This window comes from Molothrus aeneus, chromosome 6 (genome assembly GCF_037042795.1).
Source record: "Molothrus aeneus isolate 106 chromosome 6, BPBGC_Maene_1.0, whole genome shotgun sequence".
NCBI classification, from domain to species: domain Eukaryota; kingdom Metazoa; phylum Chordata; class Aves; order Passeriformes; family Icteridae; genus Molothrus; species Molothrus aeneus.
Genome location: NC_089651.1, coordinates 25,566,412 through 25,588,846, shown reverse-complemented (window position 1 = coordinate 25,588,846; position 22,435 = coordinate 25,566,412). Strand labels below are relative to the sequence as shown.

The window sequence follows — 22,435 nt, the reverse complement described above, 5'->3', positions numbered from 1 at the left end:
TGTTTCAGGAAACAAACATAATGTTGCAAAAGTACTTGCTGAGGATAGAGATCACAGGCTGTCTTAGAAGCATGCTTGGAAACAAACAAGCTATAACATAATGGAAGGGTTCACGTGAATTTAAAGTTTGGGGTTAATTAGGCTGATGTCTAGTTCCAGGAGCATCATGTAATGAGGACTGCCCCCTCCTGTCCTTCTCAAGCCCTAGGCCTGCCTCTCCCTCCCAAAATAAATCTGTGTCAGAAAGATGGGAACAAGTTTAAATATAAGACTTTGAAGACTATTTCCAGCAGCACCCGTTTCCGGAGGAAATGGCAGCATTAAGAAAACCAAATGATCTAATATATACATTTAAGAGTATTTTATGCAACTGGCCAAACTTCCGAGCATAAAAATGTACTGTGTATAATAATATAAAATTGCTGAATATTTAATGACAATGTACATATGATTATATGAAAACATAATATAGCATGCAATCAGAGATTTCAGATCTTAGCTTCAGCATACAACTTACTACTGAGAAAAAGAAAGAAACCTCTAAATTTCATCAGTGTCAGTTCTGTTGATGTTACAAGTAAATATCAAGGTTAAGAAATATGTAGCCAATTCAGGAAGCTACAATAAATTCCTAGCAGTGTTAATCCATGGCTGGTGTTAGTCTACTCGGAAGAAACAGGAAAGGTTTCCTTTTATTAGCTGTTACTCCAGTTTATTTTCAACTGAGTTGGAGCAATTCCTATCCAAATGCATCTGGATAAACTTTAATTTACATAAATTAAATGACATACTGAAAAAGTTGAGAGCAAAATTTATTCTCTCTTAATTCAGATGAGGCTTTCTCTACTTCCCTCATTTTCTCAGTGCAGTGATGGGGTAGTGGTTAAGAAGTGTGTGAATATGCATATGAGATTTTTGGAAAGTTGTTTTATTTATTTTCAGAGCTGCTAGTAGGCTGTATGAATTTAGGTAAGGAATTGAAAGCAATGGTTCAGCTGTGAGTTGTAGCTATGAACATTCTGGGATCCTTTTAAATCAAGTTCATGCTGTCTGTACTGTCCAACTCTTACTCCAAAGAAAGAAGAAAAAGAGCATCCTTGATATTATTTTCTGTTCACCCTAGCTGAATAATGCTTTAGTCACATTCATGGTGCTGTGGGCTCTTTTGACAGTGTCATTGGGGTTCTCTGTGGAGAGCCAGGCCAAGCTTTGACAGGCAAGTGCCAAGGTACCGTGGGTTTGTTTGTTTTAGATGTGTTTTAAAACTCCGGCTAATGTAGCCAAAAGCAGGATCTTACAAGAAAATTAGATCACACCACCTCTTTCTAGGGTGTGAAAGTCACTTAGCTGTCCCTGGATTTGATATAACAAGGTTCCTAAATCCCTTAGCAAGTGGGAGTCCATCGCAGTATTGATAATTTTTGTTTATTTTTATTCTTCAAAGAAAAATTATGCTTATTAGGCAGAGGGCTCCTTCTCATGATTGACCACTTGTATCAGCAGAAAAATATCTCCAGTTCACTTTTGTTGGCTGGGACGTTAAGACACTTGTCCTTGGCTATATCAGTGAAACATTTCAGTCCTGAAACACTGAGAAACACTTCATCCCACCTAGCCTGTCCAGAGAGAATTCAATTCTGTCACTAACCCACAGCTGGCAGACATGCAATGAACTGCTTTTTTTTTTAGAGAGACTGTTCTCTGCCCAATATGTGTACAGGGGGCCTGTAGATAGACCAGGTGCTTTGGACACTTCTCTGTCTATAGAAAAGAAATCTCATTTTATTTCTAGTTCTTTTTCATCACAAGCTGCTGTACTGTTTGCTGCTGTCATCTGCATCTAAGCTTTCAAGGCAAAGAAAAACCCTCCAAACCTAAGTCTCATTTTCCCTTTGTTTAACCTTGAAGGATAGAAACTTTCTTGTTCATTACCCTACAGAAATATGTGGAGTGTCAGGATGGTTGAAGTGGTGGGAAAAAATGTTGTTAATAGTTCCCTGCATGTAAATGAGAACTGGATAGGACTTTTGGAAACACATGAGGAGGTGAAGGATTGTTATTCAGAGCTAGTACTGTGAGCTAATGGCCTGTTTCAATAATGACTTCCATTAAACGTTCAGGGTTTTGTATACAACATCAGAAGTAAGGCCAGAGGAGTAAGTCTGTGTAACAACAATGTAATACAAGAAAAAAAGCTTGCTGCTCTCTCTTAAACTTGTTTGACAGTTTAAATTCATCCTGGAATGTTGTGTTCCACAGCAGCTGCACCATGACCACTGTGCTAGAACAGAACCAAGGTGCAGCTTCAGATCAAAGAAAAACAGCCATCACTTCCAATCTCCTGGTGGAGGATTGATGAAAAGCAATTCTATGTGTGTTAATTTTGTGATTTGATTTGATTAGCTGATGCATTCATTCGGTGATTTCAGAATTTGATTATCTAAGACACCAACATTAACCTATTTGATTTACTGATCCATATTCTTTGTGACATGGCTATAGTTAGATTTTAATTTACAAAATTTAAACTAGTTTTGGCCTAGTAATATCTTTGTTTGTTCCTAATATTTCCTTACTAATTTTTAGAGAGAAAATCTCTGCAGAGTGCATAGGTCTATGTTTTGTGTATTATTTGTTCTTTAAAACCCAGAAGCCTTCAGGGAAAAAATGTAATTTAGTTCTGGTGTTTGAAAGATATGGCTTTCTTTAAATTAGATTCTTTGTTCCCACATATTGCACAATATTTCAAGCAGCAGGGAAGCAATACCCTGTAAGTTGCAGTTTGCTCATTATAAAATCTGAAATTAACTAATAGCTGGTAATTATCCACAAACTGTCAGTCATTCATTTCAGTAAATCTCTTAAATACATCAGTTCATATGCATAAATCCCAATCCTTACTGTCCTGTGAACTGACTTAGCAGAAATATAATTAGCTAAAGAAAATAGCATCCAAAATCTCAGCATTTAGTTCCACTGAAATATCATAATGATGCTCAAAATGAATCATCAAATTCACTTATTTGGAGACCTGGTTGGAGGTCAAAAGCTTTTATATTTAACAGGCTTCTTTAGTGAAAGTCAATTAATCCTGAGATGGTTGTGAGCGAATGCAGTGTGCAAAGGAGCCAGAACAGAGGGAGAAAGCCACAAAAATGTCATCTGTGGGTGGGAATTGATACTGGATTTCAGTGGAGAGGTGAAAGGCTCCTACAGATGAGGGCTGGCTCTGTAGGAAGTGAGAATATGTTCTATGTCTAGGAGGACACCTTGACTGTCTATTGCTTGGAAATATGAAGAATTGCAAAGTGTAGTTGTGTCACTAATGCTGAAGCAACCTTACAGCTTGATTTCTTTGTGGCTCTGTTTGGTTTGGTGTTCATGCCAGACTACATGGTCTTATGTAATTGTGCTGTAGCCTGCCAAGGCAAGGAGTCCTCAAGTGTGTGACTTACTGATAGCAGATTTACTTGAGCAGCCAAGCCTTCTGCAAAAAAAACCAGAGGACTACAGGACCCACTGAGTCCCTTGGGTTACTGAGTACGAAGTGCCGGAGATCCAGGCAGTCCTGTCATGAGAATTTAGATGAGAAAGGACCACAAAACATTCAACCTATGCCAAGAGTGCTGAAAATTAAAAAAAAAAAAAAAAAAAAAAGGGGCAAGAGCTGGCTGAGACACTAAACTCAAATCTGAGGCAATGGAGCACAGCTGCCTGATGGGTTTTCTGACCCAGGCCAAGTGTCAGAGCCAAAGATTAAATCTGATTTCATTTTCATGTGCCAGTTGCAGCATTCCACCTGAAAAAGATGGTTGCTTCATTAAATAGTGATTTGAATTGTTGCAAGGACTGCTGTAGTATTGCAGCAGTGTCAAATTAGGTAAGAGGACATGCTCTGATAGTGGGAATAAGAAAAAATAATTATAATAGAATGAGTTCTTTTCACTAGCTTGATTTTTCTAGACATCTGAAAACAATTTTGGGAAGCTTAAGTAAGAGTACCCCACAAGCTAAGATTCTTCCTGTTTAGTGGAATATGCTGAAAGGAGATTTCTTTGCTTAATTTCTAAAAAACTGGTTTAAAACATCTCAAGAAAATTGTTCTATATACCAGTCCTACCAGGAAGGAAACTAAGTACTAACTGTGCAGCATGCCTGCTACCTTGGTTTTTAAGATAATAAAGAAATTAGGGTCATCAGTCTTTGTTCCTCTGTAACTCAGTTATTAGACTGATTTCTAAAGAAAGAGCAGGCTTAGGATCTAATACCAGTAGCAATATTTTCCATTAATGTCTGTGCTAATGGCATAATACAATGAAAAAGATGAGCTTTTGTTTTGCTGATCCCCATCCTCTGAGCTGCACGTTCAATTGGATGTTCACTGATCTGCCTCTTACCTTCCCAGGGTCAAATAGCCATATTACAGGAAATAGCAGAAGCAGCATGAGCAGAAGAACCTTTATTCAGTCTTGGTTTATATGTTGAATGCAAAAACCATCAAGACGGGTTAGAGAAAATTGATCACATGAATAAAATTAGCCTCTGCCTAACTACATGTTTTCGTTACTTTCTGTTTTGCAAAAAGCAGAAGTGATAGGATCTCAGTCACTAGTAGTGCTGACCCACACATAGTTATATTTACAGGTGTGCTCAGTGATACCTCTAAGTGAAGGCTAGGAAATGTATGAGCTGCAAGTAACAATACATACTCAGATACTGCCTTCTTGTATGGAAGCCCACCATAATTACAGTGTGGTGTATTTTTCCCTCACCAGTGGGTTAATTAAAGAGTGGTGGGTAGGGCTTCTGAGACAAAGAATTCTGAGGAAGTCAGTATGGCAAAAAGCAGATGCTGCTGTTCTAAAAAGGCATAGGTCTTGTACTCCTTTACGTGGTTCCCAAGGTCTAGCAGCTACAGCCTTTGGCTGCCTGAAAATGAGATCCTGATGAGTGCCTGCTTGTGAATGAGAACATAGCTTTGCTATCATACAGCAGTTTTATTAAGTACACTTTGCCACTAACACTCCTGGTATGTTCTGTAATTTTCAGCAGGTATCATATCTTCTGCTTGGCAAAACAGGATGGCACAGCTTGTGACAGTTGGAGACTATTCACTTTGGGGCTCCAGTGATGTATTCTTAAAACAATGGGCATTACCTGAGGTCATTGCTCCAGGTTCTTAAAATCAAAACAAAGCAACTCCAAACAAAGACCACAACAACAACAAAACAACCCACAAAACCCAACCAAACAAACAAACCCCAAAACCAAAACACAAAAAACCCAACTCCCCCCAAAAACCAAAAGAGAAACAATGTTTTAAATATTTGAATGCAATTCAGTTGGGTATGCTTCTTTTCTCATATGAGTTTATTCTTCTTCTCTCTATGCAACTTTATTTGCGGTGCTAGTTCTTCATTGTTACTTATCTAAGAATGTGAGGTGTGAGCTGGGAAGTTGGCTTCCTCTACATAGATAGAGCCTGATTCTAATTATCTGTGTTATCTCTGTGGAGTGTATTGTTGATCAGAGCTTCTGCCTATGCCTAGACTGTCAATAATCCATGGAAGAGCTGAGATTGGGACCCAGTTCTTCAGGTCTTAAGAGTTTCTCTTCCCATCCTGAATTTCATAACAGATGTTTCATACAGCTCTAAGAGACCACAGTCTCATATAGCTTAAAAAGAGGTGGCCAGCAGCCAACTTCCAAATAAACAACCTCTGCTCTTTCATTAAAAGAAAACATTATCATAATATTAAATTACATGTCAAATGGTGAAGGTATCTTTCCTTGTGTACAAGATGTTATGCTTTGAAGTCACAGAGCCCAGAGTGATTTTCACATGAGGGTGACCAGATAGGAAAGAGGGAAAAAATAAATAAAACAGTAACACTGGCTGCTTTTCACATTCTTCTTCTGGTTATAGAAACACATGTGTTTGGATAACAAGTTTCTTGTTACCCACATCATCTTCTTCCCCTGAACTTTAATGCCCAATATTCTTTATTTTTTTATCTAGGGTGTGTTACCTTTCTGGTATGCTTCTCCTTATTGACAGAAAAGGTTTACTTTGCAGCTGTACCTTGGTGAAATATTTTGAAGTCAGGTATTCTATCCAAACTCTAGTTGCTGTTGGGGGAAAGAGTAGGAAGCTTGCCAATGAATCTAGCTGAGATAAAGGAGAAATTTCATGAAAGAGCTGATGAAAGGCTAATTTTTATCCTGGTGCTAGGTAGCAAGCTTTTAGATGAAAGAGATGACTAGCAGCTAACCCTACTGACTATTACTATTTTTCTTTCTTTTCAAACGATGCAAATAAAACTTCTCACTCATAACACACCAGTTCTTTGTAGAATACAGGAAAGTCAGGAAAGTGACCTGGCAAAGCAGTGTGAGAATCTGCCTCATTCTTCATTTGCACCAATAACTTATTTGAACTTTGGTTTCACACAGTTTTTTGTCCCCTGACCCCTTCCAGCTCAGTTGGGGACTATTTCTGGGGCTGACAAGTGTTTTTGTTGGCAGCTACTGATTGACAGTCTGGATCACCAAGTATTACAATGTATTTAGCATTCTAGATGCTACAAGAAAAACAAATCTGGTTGTCCTTGAGTTTATTTTGTCTTTTTTGGTGCCAAATGATCTCTTAAAAACTCTGAACACCTGCTTTTAATCCGATTGTACGGTTGCTGCCCTTTAAAGTTTGCTATTGACTGTGTCTTTAGAATTCTGATACTCACTTCTGCTAACTGGGAAACTGAGTGACATTCTTAGTGAAGTCTTGCTGTTCTGGTTTCCCAGCACATTAATATTTTAACTGCCTCCCAGTTCATTTTTCTTCAGAGGTAAAGACATGAAGTATAAGCAGTAACAACTGCATTCTCCTTTGTTTTGTGAGTTTGAATTGGTAAGTCATGAATGATATATTGCAATAACTATCATGTCAAAATAGTTGTTATTTGTTCAACTAACCTTGGCACATTTGAAATTATTGTTCAAATTAATTAACTAAAATGAGAGTGTAGATATAACTATAGTAATCAAAATGTAGTTTACAGTCTTTTGCTCTCTTAATAATATGAAACTTCACTACAGAAAACTAATTAATCAGACTAGCTCAGTAATAATAGGTACCATTTCTTAACAGATCTCTATTCGAATCAGACCAAAGACAATCAATAATGTCATGGTTCTAGCATGTCTCTCATTCTACACCCCATGGTCTGTACATACTGCTGACTCCTCCTGTGGATGGTTTTTTAACAATAACACAATATTTGTGTTATTGTTATGATAAGAGTTTTAAGCCTCATTCTTACACTTTCATACTCAGATCAGTACTTTAAATCACACATCGTGCTTCTGATACCAGACTACATTTCAGTACTGTCAGGAGGATTGTAGCTGTGAGCTTTTCCCATTGCAAGATTTTCTGCCTTCTTTACAGAAGTTCATGTACCAGCACAACATCAGGTGTAACCATTTAAGTATTGTTAGAGAGTTGATAGTTTAACAGCATTTTCCACAGTCTCCTAAGAAAAAAATCAAGTATCTGGCAGCTCTACATCTCCTCCCCGTTTATTAACCACTCTGCCCAAGCTGAGTGTGGAGGGGTGGGCTGTTGGCTTCTTTTTTGTTTTAAAGTTGCTTTTGGGGAGGGAAGGGGTTTCTTGAGTTTGATTAATTTATTTGCTTAATGTTGAATTGCAATACCTATGAGTTATGCTTTTGCTAGGTTTATTTAGATCCATCATAAGCAGTTGTTCCTTCTTGGATTGAGATGAACATCATCTCTGGGTCAGTCTCTGGAGTGATTAAATAAAGATGAGTAGAAGCAAATAATTAGCAGGCTCTTTCAGTCTTTGGTCTTTCTATAGGGGTGGTATAACTCTTTGTTCTTCTTCCCTCTTTGTTTCTGTTCTTCAGCAGTGAGTGGATTTTATTAAGTCTTAATGAAACTAGGAGATGATGATGTTTCTGATACAAAACGGATGGATTTATCTGCTACATACAAATTAGTTTCTGATCCTTCAGCAATCTCCAAACAGATTCATCAGAAATTGAATGTTGGAGAAAAGGTTGTAGGTTTTATTGACCAAAAGACCTGGAGAAGGAAATTAGTGTTGGCTGCGCTAGTTGGTTCCTTGTCCAGGTGAACCAGGAGAGCTGATAGGACAACAGCAACGAAGTCTTTGCTTCACAGTTTTCCTTTTTTTTTGCTAAAAGCACCTTCCCCAAGAGTTTGATCCCATCATCTGTATTATTGCACACAGTGGCTCAGAGCATTAATAGTAGGATGGGAATGGGGACTCTTCTCTTGAGTAGTGTCTGCTCAACAATGCTGTACCTTGAGAGCCTCTGTTCCTGTCTGGGAAGAGTTACCAGACAAAGGAATGTACCAAAAAAAAAATCTTTTAATGATATATGGGCATCTTTGTAGCTGTCCTGCACTGCTGTGCAAGGGTTAAGTACTCAAAAGGGAATCCTTAGATGATGAAGAGCTGTTGACAGTCATCCTTGTGTAAAAAGTAGATCAAGGAAAAAGAAATGCAGGAAATGTGCCTTTATGCTAGGATAGCCTCTGTGAGCAAAGCAGCCCCTGAGGGATTCTTAAAGCAGTGCATGCATTTTGAGCATTCCTGAGGTTCTTACCAGTAAAACAAGGATGGAAAGGGACATTAAGTAACCTCGAAGATCAATGGAGCTCAAGGACAGATTAAAGTCACTTTTGTCCTCTCCACTTATGTTGTGTGAAATCAAGTAATTGAAAATAATTTTATTTTTACTAAACTTAATTCTGCAGGATCAATTGCATATTCATTGTAATAATTTAATCAAGACCTGGATCTGAAAATCATATTTCTTTCACTTTCTTGCTGGCACACAATTCCTCTTTTTCTGTGAAATGTTGCAGTGCTGTTATGTGGAAGTTGAAGAGTGGGGAGACAGAGCTCCTGTACACACACTACAAAGTGCAGAGGCATCCTGAAGCTGGAAGCTGAGCATCTCCTGAAGGACAGATCTCTAGCAATTTCTCTCTCACCTATTTTTGCTGGTTGCTCTGGGCAACTTGCAGATTTTTTTTTTTTTTTTTTTTTTTATCTTAGCATACGAGGTTGTTAAAAACTAGATATTCTCTTTCATGGGAAACTGATTTTAGAAATCTTTTTTCATTCTAATGATGATGAAGACTCATAATCGTAACATTTTTCACAAAACAAATTGTTGCATTGACTTTATTAAAAGTAGTCTTTCAGTATGGCAGTCTGTTTTGAGAACATTATTTTCCTTTAGCTAGATATCCTTTTACTGTATTAATGTTAACTCTAAACTCAGAGCATATTACAGAATGAAGATGACATGCTTCAACCTTAACAAAATGATGTAATATTTTCCACTTGATTATTTGGAAGATAGTAGTATTTCCTATTAAGTAATGGAACTGACATTTCCATACAAAAACATACCATGAGAAAATGGTCACTCAGCATTTTGCTATCATCAGCAGAGAGGGAGGCTTCAGGTAACCTTTTGAGGGATCCCATCCCTTCTGCTTTTGTCTCTGCATCCACAGGCTTCATATCTTCCTTCACCTTCTATTGTGCCTGTCACCCCTGCATGTGTGAATTCATGCATGCCTCCTTTTAAGCTGCAATTGAAAAACCCTAGAGTGCTGTTCTAAAGGAATAAACCAATTACATTTCTTCCTCTACATTTATGTGCAAGAGCACATCAGTTTGGAAGTGCTGTTCCCTTGGAAGGTAAAATGTATTTCAATTGTGTATTCTTGGTTATTTGTAGCTGCTTGAAGTGCTTCATTAGGAGTTGGACACATTCCCTTACATTTTATTCATTTCAGTGTAATACGTTACGTAAGTCAGTCATCTAAGTTGCATTCTCTCTGGGAGGATGGGTCTTTGGCAATTTGCTGTAAAACAGGTGTCTTAGGGTGAAATTTCTTATCTCTTTTCTCAAATGACAAAGGCAGATTGAAAGGCTTGAGTCCTTCCACTCTCCCCATCTTGTCATCCTTCTGATTTTGGCAACAGCCAGTGTGGCCTGATGTGAACAAGACTGAAAATATTGAAAGTTAATCTAAAACATTTAACCAATGAGAAAGGAAAATTTTCCTTAAGAATGGATAGTATTTTTATTGCAGAAAAATGAAAAAGTATTTTGAGGTTTGGAAAAGAAAGAAAAGTTCTTGAAGAATCAAAGAATTTCATGGTTTTTGTTCATTTAACACTTTTGATTTTTTTCTTTTTACTTTTCTTCTATTTCCCATTTCTGTTTTTGGTCAGTTTTCAAGAACCCAAGAAAATCCGTATTCCTTTCAGGGAAAGCACAGTTATGCATCTCTTAAATGAATTTTTTCCCCCATTAATGTGAGTGGAGGAGGAAGGGAGGAAGAGGTACCAGATTAAGAGCTCAGGATGTGGAATTCTGCTGTCCCTGACACAGGTGTGCCTTATACACGATTTCATCCCAGCAATGTCCAATTTTCAAATGCAAGTCTGTAGTAATGGCAATGGAATCCTACCAAGAAGAACAGAAGTTGGTTGACAGTGAAGCTGTAGGTGATATGGAGAAATCCCTCTTTTTCAGAACTGACATTGATACAGCCTTTGATAGCTGTCAGGATCAAATCTGGACACAGGTAGCAGGAGGGCAGTAGGTGCTTCTTCTACCACTCACCCCAGCCTGAACAGAGGAGAGAAAATAAGTGGAGCAAAATGAAGTTCCAAACACTACATCTCAAATATCCTTAGAAAACCTTTGTGCTGTCGTGCAGCACATGATTGACTCTGGGCAGCCTAAAAAGAGGTGAGACACAGTGCAAAATCCAGCCCTTATTACCTGTAGTGGTAATGAGTAGTGAACAGTTACTATTATAAAAATAGACATTTCAGTATTGAGCAGCTTAGCTATAAAAAGAGAAATCTTTCCAAGTTAATGTGGCAATATGTGCACACATAAGTATGTGCATGTGTACAACACACAACCAGTAGGATGAAGTAGATGCCGTATTTTTGGATTTCAAGAAGTGGTTTTGGCATCCTATTTCTCAATAGTAATTAAAATAGTAATTCAAATCTAATTCAGGAGGTTTAGATATACACTGAAAACTGAGTAAGAAATCATAATTAGCAAGTTGCTATTCAAAGGCAATATGCCAAGTTAGGGAAGTATTGAGAGGAGGACCCAGGAATTTCACCTTGCATCCTATTCAATAGGTGAGGTTTGTGAGAAAAATACAGATGGCATGGGCAAAATTTTTTCTGGGTGAGTTCTGTCTAGTGGCTGTAGCACAAGGGTGGAAACCTGCAACGTACTGTACTTAGTGCCAGAGCTTCACAAATCTTTGCTTTTGAAGGGAGACACAGTGATTTTGTTAGAAACAAGTATTTGATGCACGAAGGGATGAGGATGCACTCTACAAAGTGTTGGGGAGAATAAAGAGTCGTTGCACAAAATGATTCAGGAAACACCACTATCCAGGGAAGGAACTGGCCACTGAGTGACCGAATAAAGAAAGCGAGGAAATGTGAGACAAAGCAGCATTTTGTGTATCCAGGGGCAGCCAGGAAGTAGCTTGCTGTGAACAGCAGGAGAGGGGACTGGAGGAATTTCATACAACCCTAAGTGTCTAGTCATTCAGTATATCATGGAAACTGCATATAATCTTTGGCAATCCAAGTGAAAATTATAACAGGGACTTACTGGTTGTGAAAATCCCTTTGGATGGATTCACTTACCACCCCTCATGGAAGATTCTAGTCAGCAGGTGGGCAAGGAGGTGGTGCTCTGTCTCTTGGGATTGCAGCATCTGAGAAAGTTCTCTGAAGAAAATATCTACCAAGGCAGCTACCAAGTATAGTCCATAGCATAAGTGACTTGGTTTAGTTTTGCAGAATACAACTAACTTTTAGAAATTTTGTAATGGTGCCAAAGAAGGATGGACAAGGTATGTTTTTAGATACTATTCATGTTCTGCATATAAAGCAGGAAGAAAGTTAAAAACAGACCAAATAAATAAAGGTCTTCAAGTATTCTTCTAGTCAGATAAGTTGTATAAGACTCGGGTCAATGAAATGCATGTCTATACTCTCCAGTGAGAAGAGATTGTGCAGTTTGACTGGCCTCCAGCTCACTGGAGAGGAAGCCAACTTCCAGACTTGTTAGGACAGACTTTTTCACATGGTTAAATTAACAGCCAAGGGAAATGATAGAAAAGGAAAAAATAAAAACACTTGCTTAACAGAGAGGCAAGATATTGAGAATAAAATTAAACAAGACCCTAAGGACTAAAAGAGGAGTTCTCCAACTGCCTGTGATCAACGTGATGAGGCTGGCTAGTAAGCAAGTAGCAGTGAAATGCAATTAATAATTTCTAAACCTACAGTGATGATAAACTGGAATTTCTCAAGCTAGGAGGAAGAATTCCTGTAATTCAAAGGACAGAAGTAAATTTGGAACAGTGTTGTATGTAAAATGACATTGCCTCTTTCCCCAGCCATTGAACAAAATGATCTTGAAAGTCAATTAATACCTAAACTAAATGTCAATGGGATTGCTGATGATTGCTATACACTGTCAAACCAAACTAAAGATCTGGATAAGATAATGACTAGCCTGATGTGTATAAGGGGAGGGAAAAAAGTATTTTTTTTCCTTGTGTGTGCATGTGCATGTGAAGCCATCAACAAAAGTGGCATATTGGTGGTTTCATTCTGCTAGCGTGGGAGCAGATTTGCAGACATTGAATAGATGACACTATCAGAATGAATTCCATTGTCACTTGTTGGGATAATACCTTCCATCCATTCTAAGCAGATTAAGAATTGAGGTAAGAATTGAGTTCAGAACCAAACTCAGATGTTCAACAAGTGGAAGTGGTTGTGGCTTGAGTACACCTTTCTTGGAAATAGAATAAAAATCTTAAGTGATCTGATGTGTACCTCAGATGAGGTATTCAAATAAAGGGACTTCTGTGCCTAAATAACATCTGAAAGTGGTATATCTTGATAGTTCCAGAAGAGCTAAATCTCTCAGAATTTAAAACAGTGCCAAAGGAAAGTGCTCAGTTGAAAGAAAGTTCATGGACAGAAAGATTCAGATAATAATTGAGTTGCTTGTTTAAAGAACTAGAAAGCTACAAGCCTATAGCTGACAGGGGAGGCTATGCTGTTATAAAAAATAAGGAAAATACTACATTGCTTGCACTAGAAGGAAGTTGAAAAGTTCAAAGTTTAGCTATAGATTAAAAAAAGCAAAAGAAATTAAGAAGAAATCAGCAGGAAGTCTAAGGAAATTTTCCAAGTACATTAGTAGCAAAAATATTTTAGCAATTATGTGAATCTGTCATAAATGTGTGTGGTAGGTTTGTCAATAATAGAGACACAAAGAAAGATTATTCAGTAAACATTAGTATTCTAGGAAAAAATAAAACAATTGATTTTTCACTGTCACATAGAAATTGTGCAATGGCTTTCTTAACAATGAAAAAAATATTGTGACGAAAACTGTTATTAAAATGCCTACTTTGTAAAACAACTGGTTGAGACAGCTTGTGTTCAAGAATTTTGAAAGAACTAGTTAAGAAACTTTGAAACACTTCCATGTGTTGATATTTACAACAAGTGTGTCAGGATACTGAGGAAATTCTGCAGAACTGGAAGAAAACTAATGCTGCATTAGTACTTTAAAAGGGTAAATGGAATAAGCTGGATGACAATACTTAATTACATCTGCTCTACTCCTGCAAAGTAGGACTGCTTGGTAATATGAAGATTGCTGCCTTAACATCAGTCTGAGTAAAAATACCATAATAATATATATAGGATCAAAGAGCTAGAAGAGGGTTTATAAATACTTGTCAATCTAAAGGGCTTATTTGAAGAGTCATCTTGTTGAAGCATCAGTTTGTCAAATGCATTTACCAGTGTGACAAAAGTCCTGTAGGACATTGTACCTTCAGTCACATTCTTAAATTGATAACTCCACATGTGTACTTAAGTGAGTGTCTGGTGCAAATTGCTGTGTCATGTTTTTGGTTTAAAACACAAGTATCAACCAGAATTATTGTCAATTAACTCTACCTGTAAGTTTCCTGTAAATGTAAGTTCTGGATTATGTTCTATTTGGGAGTTTAAGAATAAGTCAGAAGACAACATTAAAACTGTACTGCTGATCTGCTGATAACTTACAGGTTAAGGCAGGAAAAAAAAGGCAGTGTTCAATGGAACTCACCCATGGAATTAGGTATCTCAAAGAGAACTACAGTAGAGGTTGGGAATACTTATCGTAGAAGGAAATATGTCACAGGACACTTGATGTCATGGTAGACAATCAGCTACAATAATTTATTTTGGCCAAAATGTTTTATGAGATTGGTGCATGGATTAATAGGGAGATCTCAGGAGAGAGAGAATGGCCATTCTGCATAGCATGACATTAGTGTGCACTGATGTCTGCCTTTCTACCTTTTTCCCTGAAAAACTGGAGAGGCCTCTAGAAAATTCTGAAGTAGCATCTTGTAAGCCTTGGGAAAATTGTATTTTGTTGTGTTGCTCCCTTTTGACCATTACCTGCAATCTGTCCAGACAGAGTACAACAAGAGTGATCAAGTAAGCAAGGGACTTGGGGTAGAACCAACTAATGAGCAAAGAATAAGAGAGATTAATAACAAGCAATAGGAGATCCCAGTGATATTTTCAAAGAGCAAGGTTAATAACTTCAGGCTGTAAACGCTCATGAACAAGAGAGACTATTTATTGAGCTGAAAGTGGAAGTTTTAGGATCATTAAAAAATGCTTGAATTTTTAGCATAGCAAGCAAAGAGTCTTCTTCAGGCTTAGTGTGACTTTCTGACAGAGCTATTAGTCTGTATATTAATCTTCTCAGAGAAACAGTGAGAAACATTAAGTGGCTATTTTGACATTAGATGGAGAATACAACTAGAAAGTGCTCTAAAGGAAATTCCTGTTTTGTCAGAAAGATGCCTTGGCTCGTCTAGAATTGATTTCCCATCAGGAGTTCTATAAGTATTTTCTGGAATTTTCTTCTCTTCTGCAAGGTAACAGCAGGATGCAGGATAAAAATCACCCCTGCAGCTATCTTATTGTTTTTTTTTTTTGTAAGATAGTGAAAGAAATGGAATTACCTTCTCAGCACTGGAGGTTTCTTATTTTACTGAAAAAGAGATGGATTTGTGATGGATCTTTTAACAAAAAGATCCCGTCTTTTTCCTGCGTCAGTTGAATATGTTATACTGTTTCTTCCTGATCATTTTATGTCCCTTAATTACAGACTTAGCTTAAAATCATTAATCTCCTTCCTCTCCATTTTATATTTCTTTTCACTTAAACAATTGACTTTTGCTGATCAAGGTAGAGAAATCATAGAGGTGAAAAGTAATAGTCATTATTTTTTTCAGGCTAAAATTTATGTAATACAAAAATTACATGCAAATATGTGTGAGAGGACATGATGTGGGATTATCAGAAGCATCTTAGCGACTATGTATGCTAGATTTTTCAATTCAATCAAAGAAGTTGAAAAAATTAGAATGAAAAATAATTGGGAGATAAAGTAAGAGCATATGCTGGACTAGAGGCTGCTAAGCTGCTACTGTGAGTCTTCTTCTGCTCAGCCATAGCCAGACATTCTTTGCTCTGATGAAATGAATTAATGGGGACCTATTTCTGTGGGTGCATTGTCTATCACTGAGTCTAGGCTCCTCTGTCCAAGTATACTTTGTCAGTGAATTTGGCTGTAATGACTGCCCTTCCTTCCTCTCAGATGTCCAGTTAGGTAAGTGGCATCTTCCCAGGACAGGTAAATATGGTTGTTACACTCATTAGAATGAACTCTTGCAGTTTTTTGCCAAATTGAGTAGGGTGTTACCATTGTTTTGTATCTTATTTGTCTCAACTATCACCAATGGCAATGGAGGTATTTTCCACACTGAGGGAGTAAATTCATGTTTCAAATAGCTTAGGGCTTCTTTGCTGGTAATATGCCACTGGATCTTGTGCTTGTTAATGAAAAACAAGAGGAACATCCCAAAGGTGCTTCTAGGGGAGGGGGGTGGGGGTGTGACTGAGTCAAATATTTTGTGTAAGTTTTAGTTGTATCAGGAAAATTGTCTCTAGCAGAACTTCTGCTATGACTGTACTATGTTTGTGGGTCCCATGATACTCAGGCTATTTCCAAAGTATACAAGCAGCTTGGAGTGTGTGAGGAGACGAGTGGGTGGAACAGACTTTACATAAAACCCTGAGGGAAGTAAATACTGAAGCTATAGCAGTGCTGAGTGAAGACTGGGAGATAGAAAACTGAGCAGTATCTCAAAACACACAGAACGTAAGTTGGGAGGAGCAGACTTCAGTTGTCAAATGCCCTTTACATAGCAGAATTTCTTTTCATATAATGAAATAGATTTGTTTGCAATATATGATTGTTCATAAGCATGGATTTTTCATAAGGCTGGCTAAACTTTGGCCACATAATTCCCATTCTTTCTGAGGATTTCATCCTGTTATTGAAGATACTTTGCTTATCAGGGCAGCGCCTGTGTCATATATGCAGTACAAAGTCAACTTTTCCTATTTTAATGTCCCTAAATATTTGGAAACAGGAAAAAAATATAGTGTTTGACAATTGATCTGTGGAGACCCCAAATCTGTCACCAGTAGAGCATGTGTCTGCTGCAGCATAATGCTGTTCTGTTCTAAAATTGCTCTTCCTTGGAACCCCTTGAATTACTACTGTCTTTAGTAACATAGTAAAAAATGGAAGGATGCAGCATTTTCGTGCTATGAAACATTTCACAGCATTTTACTCACTGTGTGATGCATTGTCATATATACTAAAATTAAAATTGTAACAGCAATTCAAAATCAGAGCAGATATTTCTGAAAACTTATATGGAATAGTGAGTGAACATATGGACATATGTTCAAGTTTGAGGGGTTTTTCTTTTTATAGATATTGATGCAAGTGAATTCTTATTCATGTGAATAAGATTCCTGTCCCCTCTGACATGATTTGACATTTTTATATTGCTGAACTCATAACCCAAATGGCCAAGGTTTGAAAGTAATTAATTTTGCTTTCTGCCTGTGAACACCTTTTGGCAACAAATATGTTTGTTTTTGCCAACTTGTTTATGACTTCTAGAAAAGACCAGAGATAATCTTAGACACAAACTATTGCAAGCTTAGCTCAGGACTTGTGTATTTTCACATGTACAGGTTAAATAAATAAAAGAGCTGCTCTTGGTATGAATTGTTCTGGAGACATCAGGATGGTACTGCCCCAATGCACTGCAATGAAGGTGAGAGTGATGTAGCAGGGCTTTGTTATATATATGCACATGCTTTATAACATGGGAGCAGAGTTTTGTAAAGCAACATCAAACACATCCCTTCCTCTTTTTATTTTGTTATAGCTGTTGCCTTCTGCTCTGGATCACAAGAAGAAAACTCTTCTTCACCAAATCGAACTCAGAAGCTCTCCCTGACAAAAAATAGGATGGTTTCATTACATCAGCCTTCTACACCAGGTACCACACATCCTCTTCCTTACATCCTCCTTATTTCTCCTTCAGAATCTAGGTGTAAGATAGGTCACAAGCAGTCACAAGCACCTCTTACCAGAAAGCTATGGCACTGTATTTTTGACTGGAACTAGAGCAATGACTCAGAAAGGCCAGTGTAAACTGAAAGGAATTACTTATTTCTGTATTAAACCAAAACAAAAACCCCCACCAAACCCAAAACCTAGCAAGCAAACCAAACCACAAAGAACCCGAAACAACCCTCCACAGAAGAAACTTACTGCCTCCCCCCTCAATAAACCAAAACAATCCCCAACACAGCAGGAAAAGGGAAAAGAAAGAAAAAGGAAAGAAAAATACAACCATGTCGATCAGCACACTGAAATCCACCAGATTTGAGACTGGGCATTCTTGAAATAAAAGCTAATTAGTAGAGCTGCTTTCCCACTACTATAGAATAATTTTATTTTTTTTAATACTGAATGAAGCTTTTTTCCAAATGGACTTTTATTTTCAAGGCATTGTGAAAACCAAGTGAGCTGTGAGGTTTTTTAGCATGTGTTCACTGCCTCTTGTCCTGTCATTGGACACTACTGAGAATGCCTAGCTTCTGCTTCATTCCCTGTCATCAAAGTGTTTGTACACATTGATAAAATCCCCCATACCATACTTTTCTACAGACTTAACAATCCCAGCTGTGCCAGACTCTCCTCTTATGTAAGATGCTCCCGTCCCTCAGTCAGGACCTGTGCTGGACTTGTTCCTGTAGGTCAGTATGTCTCTTGCATTAAGGAGCCCAGAGTTGAGCACAGATCTCCAGCTGTGGTCTCACCAATGCTGAATAGAGAGGAAGGATCACCTCTCTTGATCTACTGGCAGTGCTCTTCCTGATGCTACCCAGAAAGCTGTTGGCTGCCTTTGTTGCATGGGTGCATTCCTTGCTCACAGAGAGCTTGCTGTTCACCACGCTCTCCAAGCCCTTCTCTTTAGCTGCTGTCCAGCCACTCAGCCCCCAGTACATACTGCTGCACGAGCTTATCCCCTCGAGGTGCAGCACTGGGCTTTTCCTTCAAGGAAAAGCCCATTGAGATCCCCAACCTGCTGAGGCTGCTCTTCGTGGCAACACAGCCCTGTGATGTGTCAGCTGCTCCTCTCTTTTGCAACCTCTGTGAACTTGCTGAGAGTGCACTCTGTCTCCTTGTTCAGGTTGTTAATGAAGATGCTAAACAATAAAGAAAGGCCTCTGGGTGTCAGAAAAGGCACACATTCCTCCCAGGGGTGGCAAGGTGACGTAGCCTTGCCAGATGAATGTTCCTTACAGTAACCTCCTCCAGATGGTATCTAATTCTTTAAAGTCCTTTCTGACAAACCCTGGACTGTCCATGAGCTTTATTCAATCCAATCTTTGGAGCATTTTTGTAATATCTTAAAATATGTTCTTTGCTGATTGTAGTAATACAGATCTATTTCTCTATTATACCTTTTTTTTTTTGCTTTTAATTTGTCATATTCTTCCTTTTGCTGACTTGTACTTGAGGTTCTACAAGTTCATAAGCAAAGCTGGATAAGAAACACCTGTAAGGTGGTACATTAGTGGTGTTAGAGGTTTCAGTTTTCAGTGTTTCTTTCACTGTAACCACGAGTGTACCCAGTTCTCTTACTCTGTGATTTGTGCTAAAAACCAGCTTATTGTTAATCCATCACAATGGAATGCATATAATCTCTTCCCAGAGAAAACAGTCTTTTTTCTACTGGATGTCAAAAACTTTCCAGATCAGTTTCAGACTCTTACAGGTATTCAGATTTCTTCAGTGTCAGGTTGTGGCAGACAGACATTATAAAGCTCAGAGAACTGGGAATTAGGTGCTTTTCAAGGGAAAAGTTGTGTTCACCTATCTCAGCTGGGAACCACCTTGTCATGTATGACACACCCAAAGGACTAAGTCTGCATCGTTACAGTCCTTGCCACTGCAAGCTGAGGTATTAGTAAGGTTTGATGAAATGATTTTGTCATAAACAGTAGTTTCAAGTAACTGTCTACTTGAGAAAGGAAATTTTTCTTTCCTGAGCTTTCACTTTGGTCTCTTTCACTGTTATTCTCTTGTGAGAGAAATTGCTTTCTGGGTTTAACCACCAACTAAAAAAAATTATCTGATAAAAATATTATTTCTACTAACAATAAGTCTGTAGGTACTGACTTAACCTGTCAAACCTCAATAAATTTGAAACAGCACAACAGGTTTGGGTCAGGACTCTGCTTTGTTTCACATATCTATGGAGTTTCTGAGCTACTGAGATCCCTTAAGTTTTTTTATTGGATCATCAAACCATAGCCCAGAGCTGTGCACAGACATTTCTCCCTAGATCCAATAGAGCCAGGAGTCCTCATTCCTGTGTGCTGCTGGTATCTAGCATTGCATACACACAGGCATACACAGTTTGCCAGTTCATCTGCTTGTGGCTTCCACGTAAAAATGATGGGCTGAACAGTGCCCAGGCCTTTCCTAAGCTGTATGCATTTCATGAACTGGGCAAGGAAGGCATTTGGATGGTTGGCCCAGGTGACAGTTTGAGAGAGGCAGCAAACTCCAGTATGAGCAGTCCAGAAAGAGTTGGGGAATATCCAAAGCAAGGGAGGAGAAGTGTTTGGGCGGGAGACCACATTCTATGCCAACCCAAAGTTATGTGCAACTCTGTAGCATCTGTGTTTATTTTTCCCCTGCTTACTGGATGTTGTTTTATAAAAATGAAGTTAGAATTAACTTCAATAATTAGGAGAAAGCTTGTCTGCTTTTGTTGTCACATTCAAAGTTTCCTTTTCTCCTTTGTCTAAAAGTTTAGTTGAAATATAGGCAATCTTCTGGAGGCTCTTATGTTTTTATTTTTGCCATACCTGTGCAGCCACACTTCCTTGTTATATCTCTCACCTTAATTCTGTCCTTCCTACCTGCCTGTTCTCCTCCACAGGAATAGGACTACAAAAGCATTTCTTTGTGTCATTTGTGTTTGCAAGGTTTAAATACCCTCTGAACATCAGGTTCCTCAACATGAATGTTTAGTCTCTTAATATTTCTTACTTGGCCTGGGGACACTCCAGTTATTATCGTAATATTATTATTACTACTGAAAAATATCATGCAAATTAATATCAGCTCTATTCAGCTCCACTCTGTGTGGGAGAGCTTTGTGCAGCTAACATCCCTCTAGGGAGTTTATATTAGATTGATGAGAGAACAGTGAATTACTTCTTGTCTGGTTTATAATATGCTGATCATGAAAAATTCTGGCCAAGATGATCTAGTGTTTTTAGTACTGCGAGCGAACTCTGGAGTTTGTTGAGAAGGTATTCTTATCTATCCTGCTAGAGGAAAGTAAAACTATTTTAAAAAGACAAAAATAAAAAAAATGTGTAAAGCTTGCATTGCTCATCTATTTAGCTTGAGACCCTGTCAGGCTCTTTCTATTGCTAGGAGAGGGTTGCCCTCAGAGTATCAGTTCTTTCTTTCTGCCAAAATGCTAAATCCATAGAGTTTCAATATCCTTGTTGATATTATTGGTATTATTCTCATTTGGGACTTTGAATACTTGTGGTCTAGACCTTCAACTGATATAAATTCATTGTTGATACCAGTGGGAGGAATGACTGACATTCTGTCAAGAATTTGCAGGTTAGTTTTTCATTCTTATATGTTCCTTGACCTGCTCTGGGGGAGATTCTGTTGCTATAGCTCAGGACAAAATTTTCTTTTTCTCTTCAATTCTTCTATTTCTTGGGAGATACAGCCCCCATACACTGTACATTCAGTCACTCATGTGCCCCTTGAGCTGGGATAGGCCTCACTGAAACCTTTGGTTTCTCACAACAGAAATCTCTTGTGTCATCGGCTCAAGCTGTTCATGGGTGACGTCCACAGACAGTTTTGGAAAGCCAGACTGGGTGTTATCTTCCATTGGTGTCCTGGCATCCCAGGAGAGGCAGCAGATGCTTCTGGAAAACAGTTCCTCCCATGGAGATGTTGAAGGTAGGCAGAGCTACAGTTCCCCTTGAATGGATCCTGGCTGCAGCAGGAGTCAGCAGGCTGAGGGCTCAGGCCCATGTCACTAGAAGTGCCACCATGTGCTGCTTCTGGTGCGAGGCTCCCAAAGGCACAGTCAGTGCCCAAGAGTCAATGAGAAATTACCTTGTAATGCATGTGTGCTACCTTGGTTGTGTATGAATGTACCCTCTAAGGAGCCAGCCCCTTTATACACTTATTTCCTGTCTCCCCATTTCGGGATAAGCTGCTTTTATTTATGGGGTCTGCATTTTTCTTTGGAAATTCAATCCTATACAAGCCAGTGCTGGCTTCACTTGTCTGCTGTCTGACTGGCAAAGTCTTTGGCTTTTGGTCTGTTGGACATGTCTTCAAGCTTTTTTTGGTTTCATTTTCCTCGTATTATGTCTCTTCCATCCATGCTGTGTGTCTCTTGTTTTGTTCTGTTTTTTTTTTTTTTTCCTCTTCACAGGGGCCATTTTCCTCCTGAACACCAGTAGACTTCCAGATAGATGTGAGTTCAGCCTGCAAAGCCCCATCCTGCCTGGGAGCTTGGATTCTTGCTTGCTGGAGCTGTCCATAGGTTCACAGGATGCTGTTCCTCTTCTCCAGAGATTCACAGTTGAAATCAAATATTCAGAGACAAACAAAAACACAGTACCTTCTCTGAGAGCTGGCCATGAGGAGAATGCCGGGTAAGACAATCAATTTTCAACTGTTGAGCCTTTGAATTGCAAGGCAGAGTTCCTCCAGGCTGCTGTTTATCAGTGTCTTTTGCCTTCTTGAGATCATTACTGCTATTACAGCAGAAAATAAAGGTATGACTTTCAGGACTAGAGCA

At 38.5% G+C, this 22,435-nt stretch overlaps 1 protein-coding gene across 1 annotated transcript in view; it reads left to right on the top strand.

The window, feature by feature from the left end:
- LTK (leukocyte receptor tyrosine kinase) overlaps window positions 1–22,435 on the top strand; it is an 89,572-nt gene that overhangs the window by 21,910 nt on the left and 45,227 nt on the right. Inside the window, exons 2-4 of the mRNA XM_066551991.1 lie at window positions 17,453–17,566; window positions 21,427–21,582; window positions 22,067–22,289. Coding sequence (XP_066408088.1) covers window positions 17,453–17,566; window positions 21,427–21,582; window positions 22,067–22,289 — 493 coding nt within the window. The remainder of the gene's footprint in view (window positions 1–17,452; window positions 17,567–21,426; window positions 21,583–22,066; window positions 22,290–22,435) is intronic.